This window comes from Ammospiza nelsoni, chromosome 3 (genome assembly GCF_027579445.1).
Source record: "Ammospiza nelsoni isolate bAmmNel1 chromosome 3, bAmmNel1.pri, whole genome shotgun sequence".
Taxonomy (NCBI): domain Eukaryota; kingdom Metazoa; phylum Chordata; class Aves; order Passeriformes; family Passerellidae; genus Ammospiza; species Ammospiza nelsoni.
Genome location: NC_080635.1, coordinates 34323154 through 34345752, shown reverse-complemented (window position 1 = coordinate 34345752; position 22599 = coordinate 34323154). Strand labels below are relative to the sequence as shown.

The following is a 22599-nucleotide window of genomic DNA, read 5'->3' as shown; positions in this document are numbered from 1 at the left end:
AAACCATATGCTATTAAAATTCTGGTTTTAGCTATAGTACTCTGTAAGGCAACCAATTTCTCTGTCTTGCCTTGGAACTGTTCTGTTGTTGTTAACAAAGCTGAGAGGTGGTACTGGTTCTGTGTTGTATATTGTTCTCCCTGGAAAGAGCTGTGGCAAAAAATACACTTCTTTAGCAAAGCACTAGTTTATAAAATGCCATCTTGGTGAAGGTTGAGCTATTTTCAGGCTGTGGGTAACAGTAGTGCCCCAAACAATGCAAAAGGAATTGTATTTATTAAGGTTAGTGTGAGGTATAGATGAGATAAGCATTCATGTGGCTGCAGATGACAAAGTGACTTTGAGAGCCTCAGTTCACTCTGCTAGCTAGGCTGCAGCTTCCTCTTGAAGCTGCTGCTGAGCTTTTGTAGTACTATGATGAAACTCCTGGAAAGGCTGAGGCTTAATTTGCAGTCTGTCTCAGAGCCTTGCTGGTGTTCTGGTGCAGGTTGTCAAGATTTGAGGCTTCCTTTCTGCTTACATCTCTGACTATTTCAAGATGTCATTGTTAATTGTCAGTGAATGGCAACCTTGCATTTACAGAAGCAATTCCACCTTTTCCAGGCTCATCAGATGGTAACTGTCTTACCTACTGGTCTACAAGACTGCTATGTCTCTTGGGCTGATTCCCCCTCCCCACCTTGAATCAAAACACCTTGCTCTTGTTGCAGCAAGATGTCTTACACCTCCAGCATACCAGGAGAAGTATTCTATACGAGTATTATATACAAGACCACCACTGTCTAAATAAATTTCTTCAACTGTGTGCTGATAACATTTCAAACGTGAACTGAGAAAAAGAAATTTGTTTTATTTTGATGCTGTTGCAAAGCAGCACTTAATGATCCAATGCAGAGACTAACAGCAGGAGTCTGTAAGTGGAAGGAATATTGCATAACTGCGGACTTGAAATGAGATTTACTACTCAACAGAAATGCACCATTAAGGCTAAGTGTAAGGAATGTTTAGCCCTGATCACAAATGTGAAATGGAGAGAGAAATGCCTGCCATTATAAAAGTGATTTTAGTATTAATGGAAAAAATTGAAAATGTGAAAATTACTATTGTATATGAATAAATGCACAGGGACTGAAAATTAAATAAGTCTATATATTTGATTAATTTATGCTTTCCACTCAGTAATTCCTCTGGTTGCAGGATTTTAGCTTTTGTAGGATAACGTTGAACTTTCACTTCACTTTCAAAATTTAAACTGCTCATAAAGCTTTGTCATATGTTTCTGTTACCATTTTTTGTAGGGGGATAGAATATTAGAAAATAGTGTACAAAGTAATCTAACCCCTAAGGAGCTGCAGCTGGGCCAATTATCAAAGATTAGGAACAGGCCTGACTTTACCAGGGCACAGCTGTGACCAGTGAGAAGAAGGGTGTTACAAAAGAGTGGGGTGGCTGGGTGAGAAGGGACTGGAGTCAGTTGGCTGCTTTGTGAAGAAGAAACGCAGTGCTTGGAGGAGCAGCTCAAGAGAAAATACTAAGAAGGTATGAAACTTTTGTGATAAGGAGACAGCAGTATGGAACCCCTGTAATCAGATGACAACAATTTTTAACCAATGTTGTGCTATTTGTATTCGTTTCCTTTGCATAACTGGGTTTTGTTTTTTTTTTCCCCTTCAAGACTGATTTAATACATGAACCTCTGAAAGATGAACCACATGTGATGCACTATCTAGTAGAACACTTTAAGTGTTGTTCTCACTCTTCCAATTTTTTTGAGGAGCTGCCCAAAAAATGGTGTTTGGCATTCCCTATTAAAGTTACAATCAATATATCATAGCTGATATATTGATTGTAACTTTAGAGATGCCAAGTATTTTCTAGTAGCCCTCATCACTTGTGCCATCTGTCTGGGAAAGAAAATTATGACTGTGCTAGCAATTGCCTAAGCTCTTCCTACTTACCTATATTCAAATCATAACAAACACAAATAGAGACAGAAACCAACTTGGTCCAGTTAATGAGATATTTTGCACTTGGAAATAGGTCAGTTAAGTTGAACTCCATAGTCAGTTCACTTTTGATCTAGAAGAAGCGTTTGTGACCTTGCAGTAATTAATCCAGTAGATGCTGTGATAAGGGGTTGTTAAGGTGGAATGTGTCTGTACTGGCTGTAAACCTGTTCAGCATGGCACATTTTAATAATTATAGCTTAGCCTTGCAGGCTAATGATAATGTTGATGGAAATATCAGCATAAAACTTGAGAAATACATTGTGTGGTATAGTTTAGGATGTGCAAATGTGATAGGAAGAAACTGAGGCTTCCTGAGATGCATGTTGAATGAATTGTTTTGTCAGACTGAACACAATCTGTGGGGCTGCAGATTGAAAACTCTGACCTGAGCTTTGTAAGACATTAATTAGCAAAGCCATACCTTTCTTCTGTAGATGTTGAGAAAAAGGAAATAACAAGTAACTTTTCCGGAAAGGACAAGTCAGTGGGAGATGCTTATTTGCTCACATTATATCCTTGTTTAACAGCTATTGCATCTTTCCTTGTGTGGGCTGTTTAACTTGTCACTGCTAAAAATAGGCACACTGACTGACCCCAGCAAACAGAACACAACATACAGGAAGCCCAAGGGAAATCAGGAGTAGTTATGGTACACCAAATGAAACAGCCGATTACTCATAATGTAAGTCTTTAGGCACTGATGTGGTTGATCTTATTGATACGACTCCAAATAAACAAACAGCTTAGAACTTCCTGATCTTGCTTCTGTCATTTGAAGGAAATTGACATGTTTGGGGCAGGGAAGATACAAATAAAGTAGAATGGTTTGGTAAATTTCCCAGTGAAAAAAATCAACAGATGAAATCTATGTGAAATTTATTAAGAATTTGTGCTTAAAACACTTCTGCAGTGATTTTTAATTAAACAATCTAGAATCAATTTTTCCAGCACTGAAAGTGAATAGACCTCTTCAAGCGATACATAAAAGATTTGTCATAAATCATATGTTCATAAAAGATTTGTCTGTCCTTACAAGCTTTCAACTAATTAATTGATAGCTATTCTATGCTGTTAGTGACACAGGTTTTGTACAATCCAAAATTTAACATTTTGTGTTTTGAGGCATATTTTGCTCCCAGAAAAAAAAAAATCCATTTTGTGCTGTGTTGTTTGGAACGGCTATTGCACACTTATGAGCAGGGAGCAGAATTTGAATTATTTCATTACTGCAGCCGTTCCTCTAAATTCATGTTATAAAACATGCCATCCTGAGATAGCAGAGCTGAAGCTCCATGCTGGTGTCTCCTGGAAGTAAGAATGTATGACTAATTCAGCAGCATCAGCCACAATTAAGCGATATTTCCTTCAAAACTGCCCTCATTACACTCCTTGACAGTTTATTCCGTCCAGAATGTGTCATGCACTTCAGACAGCTGCTGAGAAGTCTGACCTGTTTAGGTCCGTGTATGACTTGGTCATACAAAAATACCATGTTGATAACAGGGATTAAATTCAACTAAATATATTCTTGGGCTAAATAAGCACTTACTGGATATACAGCCCTACTATCATTATGCTTTCGAGAAAATTCAGACTGATGAGTCCAAAAACATCCAAGTTGGGCATTCCTTTGATCACCATTGCTCAAAGATTGTTGAATGGCCCTCCTAGGCAGATTTGTCACTAACCTATAGACATAGATATCCAGAATCAGTTCTTCAGGCCCTTCACACAGAAGTCCAAATATCCAACACTGCATTAAGATGTTCAATGCTGTGTTTGAAAGCTTATCTACACAGAAAATCTCTATTACTGCAATTATGTTTTCATATCACTTGAAATGCAATGTCAACTAAAAGCTGTTTTCAAGCTGTTTTCTGTGGCTTATTTCCTGTACAGCTTATGCCAAGCTGATGGAAGTCCCTTTCTTCAGATATCTGTACTTCAGATCTTCCTAGAGTAGCTGGGCTCTTCAAGGTTGTGTTTTTCATTTTGTTTGTGTCAGTGAGACAGAAGACTGGCATTCCCTCAGATGTGTTTTTTGTACTTTGCAAGGTTTTTTTTGTGTTACTGGACATATAAGTGAGAAAACCTGCCAAGAAAAAAAGAGAAAATAATGAAAATTACATCTGGTATTGTATATTTATATTAGCTCTTCCGTGAGTGCACTTTTGCAGTTCATGGGTAGGCCTTTAGGTTCATGCTTTTTGTTTGACCATTCTTAAATTTATCCACTAATAGAGGCAGATGTTAACTTCTCTTATTACTGGGCTTATTTTTGGTACAGGTTTTGGGTGATGCGTGCTTAGGAATTACAACAGCATAGACAGGAAAATGCAGAACATTTAATAGGTGAAGATGTACAGGCCAAATATAGGCCTAATTGCCTAATATTTTAATAACTGCTAAGGTTAATTCTAGACAAACTCACAATATCACTGTAATTTAACATATTTCAAAAATTTGCTAGAAGAGCTAAAGATAAGCATAGTAACATGCATAATGATTTCACTAGCAGCTAGATTGCTGTCAGTTCTTTTGGTAATGAATTACATCATTGCAGCATTAAGCATATGTCAAAGATAGACTTTTTGTGAGAATCCTCTGGGTTTAGGTACCTTGGTTCTTCCTAATAGCAGTGTTTTAGATATGCATATTGCCATTCCTCTTTACCTTGTTGCAACTTGGATGAAAACAATAGCAGACTGAAATAATAGTTACTGAGACCAAAACAGAGTGGTTTTAGTATAGCTGCTTGGCAGAACTATTTGGTCTATGTCTATGTTTTGACAGCACTAATGAAGACTCCTTTCCAAAACACAAGCCCTACCTCCCTCTACAGGCATGATAAGGAAAACCAGACGAAGTCGATCTGCAGTTTAGCACATTTAGCCTGCATCATGACTGTAATCTCGTAAATGAATGAAAGTTATGCAGACTCATACAGAAAGCACTTATTTCACAGGCTTTGTGCACCAGCATTTCAAATTAATATTCTTATTTAATTCTGCAAGTTTTGCTTTTTCTGTTGTCATTTATCTGGTCTCTCTAACTCATGGTTCTGACAAAAAGTTATCTAGTGCATGGGGTGCATTCTCAGTGAGAAACACCAGAGCACAGGTGCAGCTACTGGCCCAGTCTGTATTCACATCACAGTGAGATCCAGAAATACATCCAGATGCCAGCTCACAAATATAATGTCCTTTTTGGGGATGTCTTTTGACTGAATCATTATCATATCCCTTTCTTTGTAAACCAAACTGTTTAATATTTTGGGTGTAAATATCTAAAGTGAGGGTGCCTGGAGGATGGAGCTGGGTTGTGCTCAGTGGTGCCAAGCAATAGGACAGGAAGCAGGGGGCAGAAACTGATGCACAGAAGTTCCACCCGAACATGAAGAAAAACTTCATGTGCAGGTGACTGAGCAGTGGAGCAGACAGTCCAGAGAGGCTGTGGGGTCCCGGTGATTGGAAATACACAAGATCCCTCTGGACGCATTACTGTGCAAGGCGCTCTGGGATGGAACTGCTCGAGCAGGGAGGTTCCGCCAGATGACGCACTGTAATCCCTTCCACCCCGACCCACCCTGCATTCTGTGAGATGCATTATTAGCTGCCCCTTCAGGCAAAGGGCTGCCCTGCGCCTATCGGTGCGGCTGTGCTGGCCCAGGACATGGGTGTGCCGCAATCCCGGCTCCTACCCACCGCGGGGCCGCCCTTGCCCTGATTTAAGATGGCGGCGGCCGCGCCCGGTCACGTGCCGGCGGGCGGGGCGGCCGCGCTCTCCTCTCCGGTGGCGGCGCGCGCGGCAGGATGGAGCCGGCGGCGCTGGAGCGGTTCCACAGCCCGGGCAAGGGCAGCGGCCTCCGCTCCCGCCGGAGCGTGCGGCCCGGAGAGCTGCTCTACCGCGACGTGCCCTTCGCCTACGTGCTCAGCAAGCAGCAGCTGGGCAGCGTGTGCGAGCGCTGCCTGCGCAGGTACCGGCGGGAACGCGCCTCTCGCAGCCAGCGCCGCCCCTTCCGCCGGGGCGGGGCCGCCCCGCGCTGTGCTGTGCTGTGCCTGCGGGCCGGGAGTGCGCGCCCGCAGAACAGCCGGCTGTGCCTGGCGGGGCGGGATGGGATGGGAAGGGAAGGGATGTGTGCTCCAGAGAGGAGCCGGCTCTGCCTGGCGGGGCGGGAAGGAAGGGGTGCGCGCTCCAGAGCGAGGAGCCGCCTCTGCCGAGTCCCGCGGCTATGTGCTGCCAGGGCTGAGGTGCGGGGCTTGCGGCTATTTTTAACTGGGTTTTTTTTTTAAAAAGCGGCTGTTTTGAGGACATCGCCTCCTCCCGGGCGCTGCTGTTCTGGGGAGGTTTCCCGGGCTGTCGGTGCGGTGCCACCGCTCCATGCTGTGTTCCCGCGGGCTGGCGGAGCCGGGAGGGTCCGGGCTCCGCTCGGGGCCGAGGGGAGCTGGGCCCGCAGAGCTGAGGGGACCCCGGCCCCCCGAGCTCCGTGTCCCCGGGGCTGGTGTATGCCGATAAAGGGCACGTGGCTTGGAGACGTGCCGTAAATAAATGGCTGCCTTCCTCCCGCTTGTCGGTTTCCGCAAGTGGAAACTGACAAACACAGGGTAACTTTCTGTGTTTGTTTAGAAGGAAACGAACAAAAGAGAATTTTAAACTGGAGCGGTTTCCCAGCAAGCTGGGTTGTGGCAGAGCTGTTAAAGGAATATCTGTGTATTAGTATCTGAAATATACTGCTAGATGAACCAAACCCCTGTGTAATTGCTTGCCAAGACATGAGGAGGAGAGACGGTAAAATCCGATACTGCTAACTTTTCTTTTTTAGGTTTTTGCTTTCATTCGCTTTTTTTTTTTTTTTTTTTTTTTTTTTTTTTTTGACCGGGGGAAGAGGGTTATCTTGAAAATATTTGAAGTTGTTTTTAGGAACAGTCCAGGTGATTGGCTTCATATCCCTTACAGGCATGAGAATATGGGTCTCACTTAATCAAAGAAAAAATTGACAGTCTACTCCAGGTGATGCTTGTATCTTGCATCTTCAGCATATTGAAAAAAAAAACCCAACCAAACCAAAAACCCAACAAAAACCTGTTAAAAAAAAAGCCCCAAAACACCAAGCTCAAAAGATTTTTAGCTATTATGTTGGTGAGGTCTGACTTGTGACATCAGAGTCCTTCGGGGTGGTGATTGAACATTTTCTGCTTGGAGTTGTGAGAGGCTGCAGACTTCAGAGGACAGGCTGAGTGCAGCAACAGGTGGAATAAAAGTGAATCTGAGGTGTTGGAATGTAGGTGTGTAACAAGGGCATGTTTTGTTGGGAGAAGTAATGGTATTATCAGCTTGTATCATAAGGGGTTATTAATTTGTGATTTTTTTTTCCTATATTAGTGATAGCAGTTAAATTAAAAAAAGTAAATAAGGAAATGAAAAATATATTTCGACCACTCTGTCTTCATTTGTGAAATATGCTGTGATTAGAGGGAGTTTATAGATCAAGACTGTCCAAGCTGATATTTGTCTAATTAAAGGATATCTATACATAAATACAGAGATTTTTTTTTTTCTAAATGTATAGAAATTAGGCAATTGGTAAAGTACTGCTGAACTGTGATGTGAAATAGAAGTGTTTGATCAATCTGGTTTTGATCTGGTTGAATCTGGTGTGGTCTTTTTTCAAAGTGAGATATCAGAAAAACCTTACTGTTCCCTTCCAGATAAGTCATGTCCACTGCTGTTCCTGTTTTTCACTCTGATCTTTAGGTGGCAGTACAGGAACACAAATTGAAAAAAAAGTCTAGTTCTTGACGTTTATTTAGTGTTTTAGCAATCCTTTTATAGATGCAATTAATGTTTGAGGCTTTACACTGATGTGTAATTCTGTACTTTTGTCTCTGCTTGTAGTAGTGATTATGATGCAGTTTTAGGCTGTATGAGAAGTGCTGGGTGAACTAGAAGATGGGTAGGGAAGTGCAGAGTATTTTCCTTCTGGACTGCCTGCTGAGAGGCAGCGTGGTCTTGCCAGGATTTGGGGTCGCAGGCTTTTGACAGTGCTGACCTACTCCGTGACCTGGGCCAAGGTCCTACAGCAAGGGTCTGATGTACCAAAGCAGGGTAAGGTTGGCTGTTGGGGGCAGTTTGCTGCTCTGTTTTAGAAAGGAAAGCACAGATAGTGCAGTAGTTCTGCTTAGTCTTGCCTCAATTAAAGTGGATATTATTGTGGATTTAAAGTGCTGAAGTATTTATATCCAAGAACATACATATATATACACACACACGTATACATATATATATATATATATACTTAGTGCATCTAATGCATCTAATAGTAGAAAGATTGAGCCCTTCCTTATTTTACTGGGCTGTTAGTACTGTTTTTATAGTGACAATAAATTTTTCAGTCATTGTTTTTAGGTCTGTCGTATGTAGTGCAGATGGCAGATTTTTGTCACTGTCTCCCCTTTTGTGATTTCTTACTTCAAATGGAACCTTGTGTTTTCCAATGAAGAGGTTCATGTTGGTTTTCTTTATACAAGGCTGGGCTGAAATGCTCTGCTGTAGATGGTTTAATACGATAGTGTAGCTGTTTGAATGGTATTCTGTTAGAAATGATAAAAAAACCTGCCCTGAAATAGGATACATAATAAAGATTTGCTCTGAAATACAAGTTTTGATAGAGTGGTGGCAGTGTGTATTTCTATGGAATCAGTGTGAGAAAAACATGATGTTTTGCATGATGGTACATCTTTTGGAAGAGTATTTATAGTGTGACAAAATTTGAATGGCCAGCATCTTTTTCCAACAATTTCCTTGGGAATGCAACAGAAAATAACTTTTAATTAGTAAGAGGAAAAAAAAATTCTTTATGGGGTTCTTCCATGCTTTAATACCTCTTTAATGTTGGTTTGACTCTCAGATTTTGAATTGAAGATATACCCAGCTTTTTATAGATGGGGTATCAAAATTAAGTGAAAGTCAGTGATATCTTTGGTGTTTGTTTGCTTTTCACAAAACATTTCTGTTATGCCTTGTAGTTAGAAGAATCCACTGCAAGAATATTTAAGTCTTAGTTGATACTTAGGAGCAAGCAAGCAAACTTTATAGAATCTGAGTCTCAGAAAAAGTGGGGAAAGAGAGCACCATCCTATTTCAAAGTGCTTTAACATTTATACCTTTGAGGGAAATGAATATATGAAAATAAGTAATGAATAACATTATGTGTAGACTATGAAATAAAAGGCATTAGTGTTTCTTGTTTGGGTAAGGTCAGAGGTTCAGACTCTGGAAGTGGGTTAAGGGGAAGTATGAATGTGTTTTTGAATGACTATAAGTTTTTTAAACATATTTAAAAAGGGGAAAAAAAAAGTTAGGAGTGGTGATAAGCTAGATGAGACTGCAAACATTGTTGCAGTATGGGAAATATAACCAAGCTGAATAGTTGGGTGATTACAGTACACTAAACACAGGACAGCAATTGTCTGCTCCTTCCTTGATTTCACCTGATTTAAAAAAAGCCAAATGGAAACACCTTTATGTTCAGTCCTTGTCTTCAGCATTGACACACTCTTAATTTGGCTGCTTTGTTATTATTATTTCTACTAATACAATCACTGCTACTACGACAACATTGAGTTATTTCATCTCCATGAAAGTTGGCATACTATTGTTAGAATGTGGAGTGTCAAAGTTACTGGCAGCCCGAAGGTACAAAAATACAGTTAAGTTTTAACCATGGTATGGAATTTTTTAAGTGGAGAGAAGCAGGATTTGACTCAGAGAGTGACCGGGGGATGGTTGTGATTTTGTGATCCTGTGTGGCTTAGAGTTGTGTGGTTCTGCCTGAGGAGAGCTGGTTGTTAGCTGTTCAAGTGTACCCTTTTCACACTGCAGCAGGGAGATCAAGAGGGGAGAGGAGCTCATTATTTTGGCTTTCCAGCAATGGGAGTTTCTCCATGAAGGTTCTGTCATTCACCAATAGCTGAGATGCTTCCTTAGGCCCCAAACAGGGAGTCTCTTTCAGCACAGCCCCTGAGTTCTGCTGCTTCCAGCTTTGCTGGGTGATTAGGTGCAAGCTGATGGATGCTCTTTTTTGTGTGATGTTTAGCATATGTGCAACTTTGAGTAATGCACAAGGCTGTAAAAGCTACATTGCCTCTGTATTTATATCTGAAAATTACTTCTGTTGCTGGTTAATACAGAAATAGATTTAAATTTAGGCTAATTCTTGAAAACACCCTGTTTTGTTGCTCAAGGTGTTCTTGTATACATATATTTTGTTCTACAGGGATTCTAGAGTGTGGAAAATGAGTACTTGATGATGCATTCTTTGACTTTTTATCAGTTGTCATCAAATGAAGATAGTTAAGTATTATAGTTCTTTAAATATAAAACAATATCCAAATGTCGATGTTTTATAGTTTGCTTGTATAAAAAGATGTTTTGGTTTTTTCCTTCCTGTAGAATATTGTATTTCCATGGTTGTTTATAGAATGGAACAATGTTTTAAAATTCCTTAAAGATATGTAAGAATATAATTGTTAAACTTATTATATAAATGAATAAAGTTGGTCAGCATGGCTTGGTGCCAAGTCAATAAGGTTTTTAAAATGTGAGATATATGATGTATTTGGTGTCTCTTCAGTGCCAGTCAAAATTCTAGACAGAGTTCCAGTAGTTTTCAAGATGCATAATTTCTTATGGAGTAGAGGAATATAAAAAATATTATTAATCACATTGTAAGTATTAGGAGCAATTATGTTTTTGTGCTTCCAGGATAGGATAATCCTGGGAATAATATGCTATAATTTGATGGAGCACCCTGACAGGGGTGAAATTGCAGCACTGACTCTTGAAATACCTGAAGCGTGAACTAAGAGCAAAGCTCGTGAAACAAATTATATGTGAGACAGAAGCTATACAAAGTATCATAATTTCAGGTGCTGTGTGCATTTGTGAGAATGTTTCCCAAGACCTGAGAAATTGAACACCACCACCACCAGTAACATTTCTCTCTGTAGCTGGATGGCTGTCTGAAAAAAGGCAGCATTGTTGAAGCAACTTTATGAAGAGCAGTATAGAAATGTTTTTTGTTCTGCCCTCATGCCAGCTGGAGCCATAGAAGTGGCTTTCAGGCTGCTGTCCTATGCTGCCAGAAAGTCTTCTGTGAGAGAGAGTGAAGACATGGACTGTGCTTTCCTTCACTGTCCTGTCCAGAGAAGGTCTGGAGCAGAAATTATGTCCATCTCCCATTCCTTCTGTTTGGAGTCAGGTTGAAGTAGGGGAAAGATGGAAGCTCTGGCATCCAGGATAGCATTCCTAAGTTGTTGTCCTGGCCTGCCTGTTGGTTTGGTTTACTTCCCTCACAGCGCTCCTTTTAGTGTGTCAGGAGTTTGGTGTGTTACTGTTAACAATATCCCTTGGTAGGTGCATTTGACCGACTGTTTATTTATCCTGGAGGCTTGTTTTGAGAATGTAATTCAGGTTCTGTTAGCTGTAAACCCTTCTTTTCATTGCATAGTATTTTGGCCTTCAGTTGGTGCCTCTTCACTGCTTTGGATACTCTGGGGTTGCTTTAGGTAATATATGGGTCAGTGCTAATCTCCTTCACTTCCTCCCCTGCCTTGTGGTCTTGAGACTGTTGTTCATGTCTGCTGCTGCCAACCTGGCTCTGCTCTTGTTAATAATAGGAGAAATAGAAAAGGGAGAGGCATTGTTAAAAATAAATTCTCCCAGGCCAAGAGTTTTTATTGCCATACCTGTCATTCATGGAAAATGAAAATTTTAGACATGCTTTAAAGGGCCCTAAAGCTATTACTGTGTTGGGATTTTATGTATACAATTTTAATGCTTATACTACTCTTTAATTTGAAAAGTATGGTATCAAAATTGTTGTCCTGTCAAGCTGTGACTGACCATTTAAGTTGTAGCATTCTTGTGGATTTTACTCAATTTAGGTTTTGCTGTGTATCTGCAATGCATACCTGATACTGTATTTCTGTTCTGCATGGTGCAGTCCCTAATATTAAAGTTGTAAAATATTAATATGCTATGCATAAATACTCTTTGCTTGTGGTTATTGATAAAATGATGAAAATAAGTTTGTGGATTGGATTGTCTTTAGTATGCATTTCCTTAGGTTGAACTCTAATTGTGCAAGTACAAAATGATAATCAGCACTAGAAGGGAAAAACATGAGTGATTAAAATATGGTAATCTCTAGGTAATGTAACAACACAATTAGTTCCAGATATTTCCCAAAGTTTTTAATTATGTGAAAATTGCTCAAAGTTTTGTACTGCATTAGGAATTTATTGTTTAAATTCTTTAAGAACTGTTACTGATATCTTGCACATAAGTATTGGAATTCATGAATTGTTAGTGGTTGCTTCCACTAAGTGTCCTCCAAAGCCACTCTGTGCTTTTGCCTGTATGGAATGATGCTGTTTTCCCTTGAAGAATCTTGTCTTCAGAACCAGTTGCAACATCTGTTTTGAGTTTTCCTAAATTAGATGGGTGAGGCTGATAGAATTTTCTGCACGTCTCTCCGCCCCAGCTGTTCATGTTTTGAAGTGGGTTATGGATCTGCTTGACAACTTACCTGATGTGCTGGCTAGGAGCTGCTGGAAAAGCTCCCCTGTGTCCTTGCTGTCCTTCCTGCTTGCCCCTTCTGCTTCTCATCTGGCACTTTGCTGCTCATATGGCCTATGATAAACTGGTGCAGAGAAATGAACTGGCAGAAAACATACTCTACCAAAGTAGAAAAGTGTCAGTGCCCTTGAATCAGCTTATTGCTGGGGAAATAGAGCTGAAGCGGCCATTGAACAGGGGTCAAGGTCTGATGGTCAGGGCTGTGCAGTCTGATAGTAGCTGGCCTTTAGTCTGCTGTAGCTAAAGATGAAACTCCAGGAAGGACGGTTAGAAGAATTTCTGAGCTCTTATGGATGTCTTTAGGAGAAGTAGGGCTTTCAGATGTGCAGGATTGACTGGCTTGTTAGTGTTGAGGGCAATGTTTTCTGCCTTGTAATCCAGCCTAGTCCTGGACTGTGATACCCCACCCTCATTTCTTTACCAAGGCATGTTTCAATCATGTAGTCAGTCCGTGTATTTCTTATAAGGTAGGAAACACAATTTTGGCTTCACTCAGGGCGGGCTTGCCCTGGCTGTTCATGTAGTGTTTGTGTGCTGCCTGTGTCATCTGGTTTAAGCATTCAAAGCAAAAAAGCCAGCAAGTGTGTTGATCACTACTTATGAGGGTGTGATTAGGAGTGGTTATGATCTCAGAATCACAGAAGATGTAGAAGTACAGAAGAGGAGTAAAAGATCATCACTAAATAAAAAGAGGAAGTAAAATCAGTCTTACAAACTGTAAACCTCTTCTTACAATTCACCCAAATATGGCTCATATATACAATGTAATTCAAATGTCTAATTGAACTGCTTGGAGTGTGCACTGGTGACCTGAAAAGACAACCTCTTTGGTGATGACATTCTTGGTAGTGGGAAGGAGCATGATAGAATAGGGAGAAAGAAGTTGAGATGTTTAGTGAAGAATGGTCCTCAGGGAGGAAGGATTTGTCTCAGGAAATACTGAGTGTGAAATAAACTGTCTGTGTTTCTCAGGGTAAAATACTTATTCAGTGTATTTTGTGCTTCTTGAGCAGAAACGTCTTTTCATTTATTGGTCAAGAGCTTGAAAGCAGCTCACTTTAACATAAAGGTTCAAACTGGAGTGCTATCTTGGTGGAGGCTTTCTTGTTTGTTTGTGTTTTTGTGGTGTTTGTTTGTTTTTATTTTCCCTTTCATTCCCTGTTGTGTTAAGTACTCCTCCCTGATAAGATAAACTATGACCCTTTTCTTCTTTTTGTGGGTTGATGGCTGTTTTCCATCACAGAAGTAGAGCCTGCTGCTCCTTCTGAGATAAGTGGCGTACCAAGGAAGACTTGCTGTGTATAAAAGTATGTCTCATAAATTTTATCTCCTCCATTTCTATGTACCTTGTGTGTGAGAAATAAATTCCACCTTGCAGATCATTGTGTTTGAAATCTTTATTGAATATTGGATGGGATGAGAAAGTTTATGCCAGGCTAGTACACTACACTTTAATTTCATTTGGAAAAAAGTTAAGATTTTTTTTGATCAAACTCTGGATACACATATTTTAAGAATTGAGTGAATGTTGCTGTGGGTTTGTACTTTGTGTAGCTGGCTTTGATTTCTGTGGTATATTGACTCCAAGTCCTCCAGCTGTTGAAAGTATCTTAGTCCAGATTTCTGAAAGAGCAAAAACAGATTGAAAGATTTAAAAGAAAAAATGAAGTGGGAGAGAAAACCACTTCAGAGATTTATGGTCATAAGCATCTATGTTGGTTTAGCAAATGAGACTGGCTATTCAGCTATTTATGAATTTTATCCACCTGTCATATTAAAACAGTCATAGTAGTTGATATTCCTGCACAACAGGTGGAATAGCCATGGAAACAATTTCTTGAAACACTGTATGAAACTCAGTATGTGATGATTGATTTATCTGAAGCCTTTGCCCCAGGAGAAAGAGGCTGTGCAGTAATCCACACAAGATATGTACAGTATCAGGTGTAAAACAGATACAGCAATGAAGTGTATTTTATCACCAGTAAGAGCCTTCACAGTATTATGTTGGCTCTTCTGTTTGTTTGTTTTAATTTTGGTTTTCTTCCTCAAAATAAGCACATCATACTTAGGTAAGTATGTCTTACTATAGCAGAAAAGTTATAGAGGCTCTTAGTTAGCAACCCAGTGCTGAAAGAAGTTAATCTTGCCACTTCCAGTGGATATCTAGTATTTTATTAGACATGTAGTCAGTCTGTGTACTTATATGTGGATTTTGCTGCCAATTAATACCCTTTGCTGCTTCAGCAGTAATTTTGATTGAATTGCACTGGCTGTTTTATGTGATTACTGCTTTATTCTGTGTTCTGATATGTCAAAACTACTTAAATTCAGTTTTAAATGAAATTCTGTAAGGGGTACAAACTTGCTGAGCGTTGTATGCAAAATAATAAGACCCATCTGAAAACTTTGTGAAAATTTGGCATGGGGCTGTTTTACTGGGTTCATGTTTCTATTGAAAAGTGTATTGACAGGAGAATCCTGTTACATGTATATAAAATATGGCACAGGTTTGAGTCATTAGTGCTGAGTTAATGCCCCTTATAGAATTTAGGATAAAAAATAAGTGAATGTGTGGAATTTGGTATGTGTGTGCCAAATTATATATTCAACTAATTTTTCATTGATTTGGAAGCTACTGGAGTTTTCAAGATTTTATTTTGGTAGTGTTGGTTTTGTTTTTTTTTTGGTATTTCAGGAAGCGTTTATCATTCTCTGGTGCTGTTCACTGCATTTTTAGAAATTCCCTTTGCAATAGTACATGTCACATTACTTGTCACAACCCACTTGCAAGGACTGGTTGTCATTTTTCTCCTTTCTTCTACATGGACATTGGACACAGCTTAGGAGAGGAGGAGTCAATAAAATCAAAGAATGGCTGTGCTCACCTCTTTTGTTAAATGTCTTGCTCATGTATAAAACTAAAGATACTGTCAGCTGATGTGTATATTTTAATGCATGTATGAGGAGCACAACATATGAAGGATAACCTCGCAGTTCAGATACAGAATTGGAGGATTAGAGACTTTCTTTTGTTGGTTAAATTTAAGATCTTTCCTAGATTACCTGTTTGAGAGAGGTTTGAGGTTTATTGCAGTCACCCATGTATTTAGAAGATAGTGTGTCAAATAAAATTATTTAAATTATATGTTTCTATATCACTTTAAGGGCAATATTTGGCCTTAACCCACTTGAAGAATCTTAAAAGTGATTATAGGCAGCTGAAAGCATATCTGCTATAAATTTAATAGTACCACTAGGAAACAGTCCAACACCAACAGGTTTATGAGTATACTTGGAATTAACATTTAACATGGCTTTTTAAAATTGGTAAAATACATCCGAATTGTGCCAGAGCTGAAAGCTTTGCCATGCAAAACTTTATGGCCCATGAAATTTGCTGGATATTATGATTATTCCTTTCAGTTTCAAAAGCTGTGAAACTTGCTTGTCCTTTGCAAAAAGAAAGTTTTTGTGTGGGAAAAAAAAATGCTGCTTAACTGATACCATAGATGGAACAGTAGAGGCCAGTGGAATGTGAATTACAACAGACTAAAGAAAATGTCAGTGTGAGAAATTGTTTACTTGAAATGGACTCAGGAGACATAACCTGGAGAGCTGCTCATAGCAGAAGAGATGTTAACTATTTCTGGGGAAAACTGATCAAAAGGGAAGAACACAACAGTTTTTTAAAGTAGTTGTCTGCTATGAATGATATTCTAGTATAAATCAATTACCACAACAAAGAAAAAAATTAGCAGATGGAAGCTGAAGTTAACAATATCTTTATGGCATGAAAACCTATGAAAAATGCTTTCCGATTTTTGTGTAAAAATCTCAGATTTGGAAAGGTGAGACCTGAAGTCCTAGTTTTCTCTGGAAAGTTACATGGCTATGACTCTTTGTGTGACTCATGGGAACATTTTTTTAAATGACAAGGAAAATACAGGACTGGGAAGAGGTTGATAATTTCTGTACAAGATTTCAATTTCCAAAAGTTGAAAAACATCTTATGGAGAGGGTAAAAATGGTTTGAATAGACTATTTTTTTTTAATTGAAAAGATCTCTATGAACTTGGCAAACTGGTGTGGAGGCTGCTGGATTTAGAGCTAGGCAGTAGAAAGTTGTCTTTTATTTGGTCAGGAGGGCTGTGAGATGAAAGCCTCAGTGCAAGGCATGTGGCTGGAGAGCCTGGGGCTGTTTTCATCCTGCCGTCGGGGTGGTTGGTAGAAAAGCACATCAGGTGTATTATGGTCTGTACCAATGAACATGGATGTTACCTGCAGTTCTGAATATCCTGTTTCAAAGTTGGTGTTAGCCTCTTATCTCGTCTTGAGTCTCAGGGGGAGTTGAATTATTAAAGGACATATTTTGTCTTTGAACAAGTAGCTCTCAGCAATGTCAGTGTTTGGTGTGCACAGAATGCAGCGATGTTTGGCTTTTTTTGTGGGGAGCTGACACAGGGCTCTGGTCACTGCTGCAGCTTTCCTTCCCCTAATCTGCTTTGAGGCAGATGAAATAATTTACAGAACACCCAAGTGCGTTAGAAATTACTGTGGAGCCAAAGATCTTGTCCTTAGAGATTGCCTTGGAAGTTGTGACTTTGGGAATATGTGTGTTCAGAACCACTGCGCTGTAAACTTATTAATTTTTAATGTTCATATCTTCTTTTTAACCTCCCCCCATGGAGTCTTGCAGGCTGTATCTGTCTGTACCCATACTATTTTATGACCCTTGTAGTTAGGGTTACTTGTGAAGCACGTATTTGGTACTTGTTCATATAGGCCTTAATATTAAAATTAATTTCCACTAGAAAGTACTTTACTAATAGCTGTTTGATATTAATTGAAAGGCTATACTTACTTTTCTGCTTATAACACATAAGGATTCAGAATCAATTTTATAAATGCATTTGTTGGAACATCTCCATGTCAATCCATTCTACAGCTTGAAGGTAATGGCATTTTTAAATATTCATTTTATTTTCCCAGTACAAAGTCACCTGCACTGTGTGTTTGCCTCCCTTTTGTTGTAAATTCTTTGAGGCATGAAATAACTTGCCAGTTGTCTCCTATGCTCAGAAGTTAATGAATGGTTATCAGTTTATTGCAGATAATAACTTAGCTACAAACTGTAATGCATGCTTAAGTGCATTGTTTAGAATTTTTGCCTTAAGACAATGTTTAATCAGTGGTTGTAGGTTTAAGAATGTCATTCCAGGCTGTGCATTCTCCCAGGACTACACAGCAGAAACCTTCTCCTCCCCTGCCATTGTGCCCCATTCTGCAAGCAAAAGTTCTCTCAGATTTGAAATGCCTCCAATTTTACCACAAACTTGTAGTAAAACAGGTGTTTTGTCCTTACCTTGTGGTGAGTCCTTAGTATTCATTCTTACTGGTGAAAATTAATGACCTCCAGTTTTTCCTAGGCTTGTACCTATGAAATAAAGTCTGTCCTTGACATGTGTATCTCCTCTTTACTGCTGTTGGGCATGTGAGCTCACAATGAGGAAGAATAAAAGCTCTGTGGACTGACCCCTGCAGTTATGTTCTATTAGAATAAAGACAGAAAAAAGGTTTAAATTTTGTTCAGCTTTTATGACTCCTAGAATTGGTAATTTCCAAAAATGCTTTTTTTGTTTGGGTGTGTTTTCTTTTTATGCATAGGTATCATTCTTAAGCAATAAAAAAAAATCTGAATTACTTTTAATTAGGAGAATTATGTTCTCCTAAACCCATCTCATAGTGGAAATAAATAAAAAAATATGTTTGAACAGTCTTTAAAAAATTTAGATTTTAAATTGGCAAAGTTATTTTCCAACAAATTTTAGATTAAATTAATTTTAAAAATCCATTCATTTCTTCTTCTTGATTTTTATTTTAAAGTTTCTGAGGTTATATTTAGCAAATAAATATGGTGTGCATTTGAGGAAACAAGTTTCCACTAAAGCAGTGCAGTTACTGCTGGCACTCTGTGCAAGGTAATATGGTGGTGGCAGGCCATCAAATAGACCTGTTACTTAATGAGATTTACCACAAAGCTTTGTACAGTGTTGGCTTCAATATCAGGCTTTTGGAGGAACCCTTCAAATACAAGTTACATCTTTTTCTGTTTTAAAGATGTCATAGCAGTTACTGGAAAAACATTAAAAACATTTGGACTCCCTTCTTGCTTTGTACTAGTTTTTCATCTTTTGCATAATTGTGTTGACAAAGCCTCATTGACAGAAAATCAACCCTGAAATGTGCACAGCATAAACTCTGTGTGTTGATGTGGCTGTAGTTCCTATAGAACTGTCCATGAGGAGGGATGCTTTGCCATTACTCAGTCTTGTTCCTTGGCCTGTTTCAGCAGTGGCTTGGAAGCAAATGTCCCTTCTCCTCACACTGAAAGACCAAACTGCTGAATTATGCTGGGGGATGTCAGTGCAGCTGCTGCCCCTGTGCTTTGCTTTAAACCCCCCAAGTGCTATTTAGGTCATGTGTGATGGTGCTGCTGGGTGTGGGGTTTGGGTGCTCCACGTTGCTTTTGCATTACCTGCTCCAAGCAGAGCCTGGCCCTGTCTTCAGGAGCTGTGCTTTCCTTTCACCACTTGAATTCAGCTGTTGGGGTTTCACCAGTGACCAAGGCCCTCTGTGCCTTGTGGTTTTTTTTTTTTGGGGCCTCCACATCCAAAATGTTTCCAAAGAGAGGGCGGATGTGTCCTGGTTTGTTGTGTAAACAAAGTTGTATCACAATACGATGAAGCATTTTTCCAGGATGTTGTGCAGAGAAGCTGTTTCTGGTGAACACAGGTAGCAGCAGCCCAGGGAATGAACATTCAAGAGGATTAATATAGTTTGAAGAAGTGAATAGGTATGTTTGGGACTTTAAAATATGCCTGGAGAAAGCCTAATTTACAATAACCTTAATTGTAGGAAAAAACCTTAAGCCTAAACCAACAAATATCCAGAATTATATTGCTTTTCTATGTTGCGCAAAAGCACTATTCTGTTTTGCTTTTTTTAAATCTAATTGACAATTTAAACTTGCATTTGACTAACATTGTTCCTAAACTCACTTTAAATACTTAACACTAAAAAAGCTAATTTGTCTAAAAAGTCTTAGTAGTGTGATTAGGTTTTTTAATTGCATGCTCAGTTTCACTGAAAAGATGATCATTAAAAAATTGGTGCCAGACACAGAAACAGTGTTTAGTTAGGCTGTAAGACTTAGGCAACTCCATCTTTCTTGACAGATGTTGAATTTCTCTGTGGAGATAAGTTTAAAATTTAAAAAAAGGACAAATCACCCACTTGCAAAAGGCCAACAGCTAGAAAAGCAAGAGAAATTCACCAAAATTTAACTGCAGCTTCATGATACTTTGGTTTTGTTTTCTAGATAGCCAAAGTGCTCTTATGTGTCTCCAATAGAATAGGAGCTGGTGTTCTTCAACGCTAAGTTTGGTTGATGCTTCCACGTGCTTTGGCTAATCTGAAATTTGATATTATGCTATATTTTAAAGATATTTTTGCAGTTGAAATCAGATTTCCCAGCAAGAATGTGATTTGTAACTTTCTATTCTCAGTGAACACAAGCTCTGACCTTAGGAGGTGTTTAGGTATGTCCGCTCCTGCTGAAGGGATGGACATTGACATAAGGTACAGGAGGTGGGTTATCTTGTAGGACTGAGCTGTTTCACTTCATTTCTGACCTAATCAATATTTGAACTCTAGTTTCAGGAAATGAATGCTTACTTTTGCCATTTCATTTCTATAAGATGCTGCAATGAATTGGAAAGTTATACTTCAAGAATACATGAGAACTTGGAACATCTGTTGCAGTACAAGTGAAATGTGCATTTCACATGCCTAGCACAAGAAAAAGAAATCCTTTAGATCTCTATATATTTTGGAGTTGCCTTTTTTTTATATAACCCTTCAACATTTTCCTTTTCCCTCTTAAATTCTTCTCCTCTTATTTGCAGAAGACCTAAAGTAAGCCTGCAGCATTTTTCAGAACTGTAGGATCTTTAAACAATTAATTTGCTAAAGTTACTGCCAATTAAAACTTGGACTGTGGATTTGGATTTTGCTTAGAAAATAAAGTTTGAATTTTAAGGCCTGATTTATGTACAGGAAGATTTCTTTGTGAGGGTTTTTTCCCCTCCTGCTTTTATGAACTATTCTGTACAACACTTTTGATACAAAAATGTGGATCCTTTTTGCTATCAAAAAGTATTAGAATGTTTCTCGGAATGTTGGCATATTAAATATCCTAATGCTGAGAAGAGATGATTTATGTTTTTTGATGTGCCCATTTTTTTTCATTTCTAACCGCAAGTGAAGATTTTGATAAATTTTCTATTTTACTACTCATAGTAACAGAGTAACTATTGATAGCAGTTGTCCTTAAGTATCTTTGTTCCTTCCTCATAGTTGATCCCATCCTATGACACTGCATGGCTGACATTGTTCTGGAGATTAGTTGTGCAGAATTACTGAAAAAACCCAACCCCCTGGGAAAGGAGAAGAACTTTCAAAACAGAAAGATAAGAAGGGTTCCAATCACATTGATCAGATAAGATGGGGTCAGTTCCTTGTGTTGAGACACACTGGCTTTAATCTGCAGGTTCTCCCCCACACGTAGATGTACTCTCAATGCTCAATGGTTATTTGTCTGGTGAATGAGGAAGCATGGTCAACATTGAAATGAAAAATTATTTTCCAATGATAGATCTCTTTTATTGGGAATTGTTTAGCAGAATGTGAACAATGACTATGAGTCTCTCTGTGACTAGCAGATGCTCAGTTGTTGGGGTCTTAAACCAGGAATCTCTTATGCTGAAGCGTTTAAAACTACTGTAGATACTAACTATCATCTAAAGCTCTGTACCTAGCTGAAAAATAATTATTTCTTTGGTCTGGCTATTGATGATTGATGCATTTGTTGAATACTCTGCCAGCTAAGAGATGAATTTGAATGAGAAACAAAATGACTTCAAAGAACTGGAATTATGAAGAATTGGTTATGCTCTGAAAAAACTGTGCAGATTCTACTTGAAACCCCTCCTGCTTTGGGATATATGAGATAGGATATAAAATCTACATATTCTGTTGCTATATGAAATAAATAAAAATTGTGGATTTTATTAAGCAAAAATTAGGTGGTATTACAGTCTTTCATGTTCAGTTGTAACAGGCTGTGTACAAAATCTCATATCAGCTGTGGTTGCTATGAATAACTGAGTATGTTTCCCATCATTTGTCTCTATGTGATCATTTTAGTGATTACAGAATTTTCTGTGAAATGGTTTTGGGGGCTCAGAATTAATTTAAAGCTTACAGAGTAGAGTGGAACAGTTATGTGATCATGTGACTTACTGGTGTGAGGAAAGATTGATTTGATACAAAAAGACTTCACCAGCTGTTTTTCTTTCTGCTCACAGATCTCTTATATGTGTATGGATTTTACGGAGTTGAATGTTGCAGGAGTTCTGTCTTACCTTCTGCCAGAGTCAATTCAGCACCAGTTGTAGTTAAAAGATGTTCTTTTTTCAAGGTTGTCATATATTCTTTAAAAAAAAATTAGTATGCCATAGAGAAGGACAGAACTTTTATTTAGTTTTAACTTTGCAATTCAGAACTATTTTCCTTAGACTAGTTTGCATCATGAAATAACATCATGTGTTCTTCAGCTCTTCTGTGGTAACAAGTAGCATCCTACTCTGAAAAAAACAAATGATTAAAAAAGGTAACAATTCTGGTGAAGGACATCTGTTGCTAACTAGTAAATTATATAAAGGGGGGATGTGTTTTTCATCTGTAATTGGCAACATTCTGGAAGTGTAGGGGAACCTAGGTTAAAATAATGCAAGAGCAATCACATTTGTGAGCAAAAGGAGATATGTTTTTAAAAGAGAATGTGCCTGGCATCTTAAGGAAAGGTTTGTGGGGTGCAGGAGTCCACAGA

General features: G+C 38.8%; 1 protein-coding gene across 5 annotated transcripts in view; it reads left to right on the top strand.

Annotated features, from left to right (window-relative positions):
* Positions 1-42: 42 nt before the first annotated feature.
* SMYD3 (SET and MYND domain containing 3) overlaps positions 43-22599 on the top strand; it is a 385946-nt gene continuing 363389 nt past the window's right edge. For 4 of the 5 annotated variants that reach the window (XM_059468065.1, XM_059468069.1, XM_059468067.1 and 1 more), the window contains exon 1: positions 5822-5985. In XM_059468065.1, the coding sequence (XP_059324048.1) occupies positions 5822-5985 (164 nt within the window). Of the gene's footprint in view, positions 1540-5821; positions 5986-22599 lie in introns of those variants that run through there. The other variant, XM_059468066.1, reaches the window with a different exon arrangement.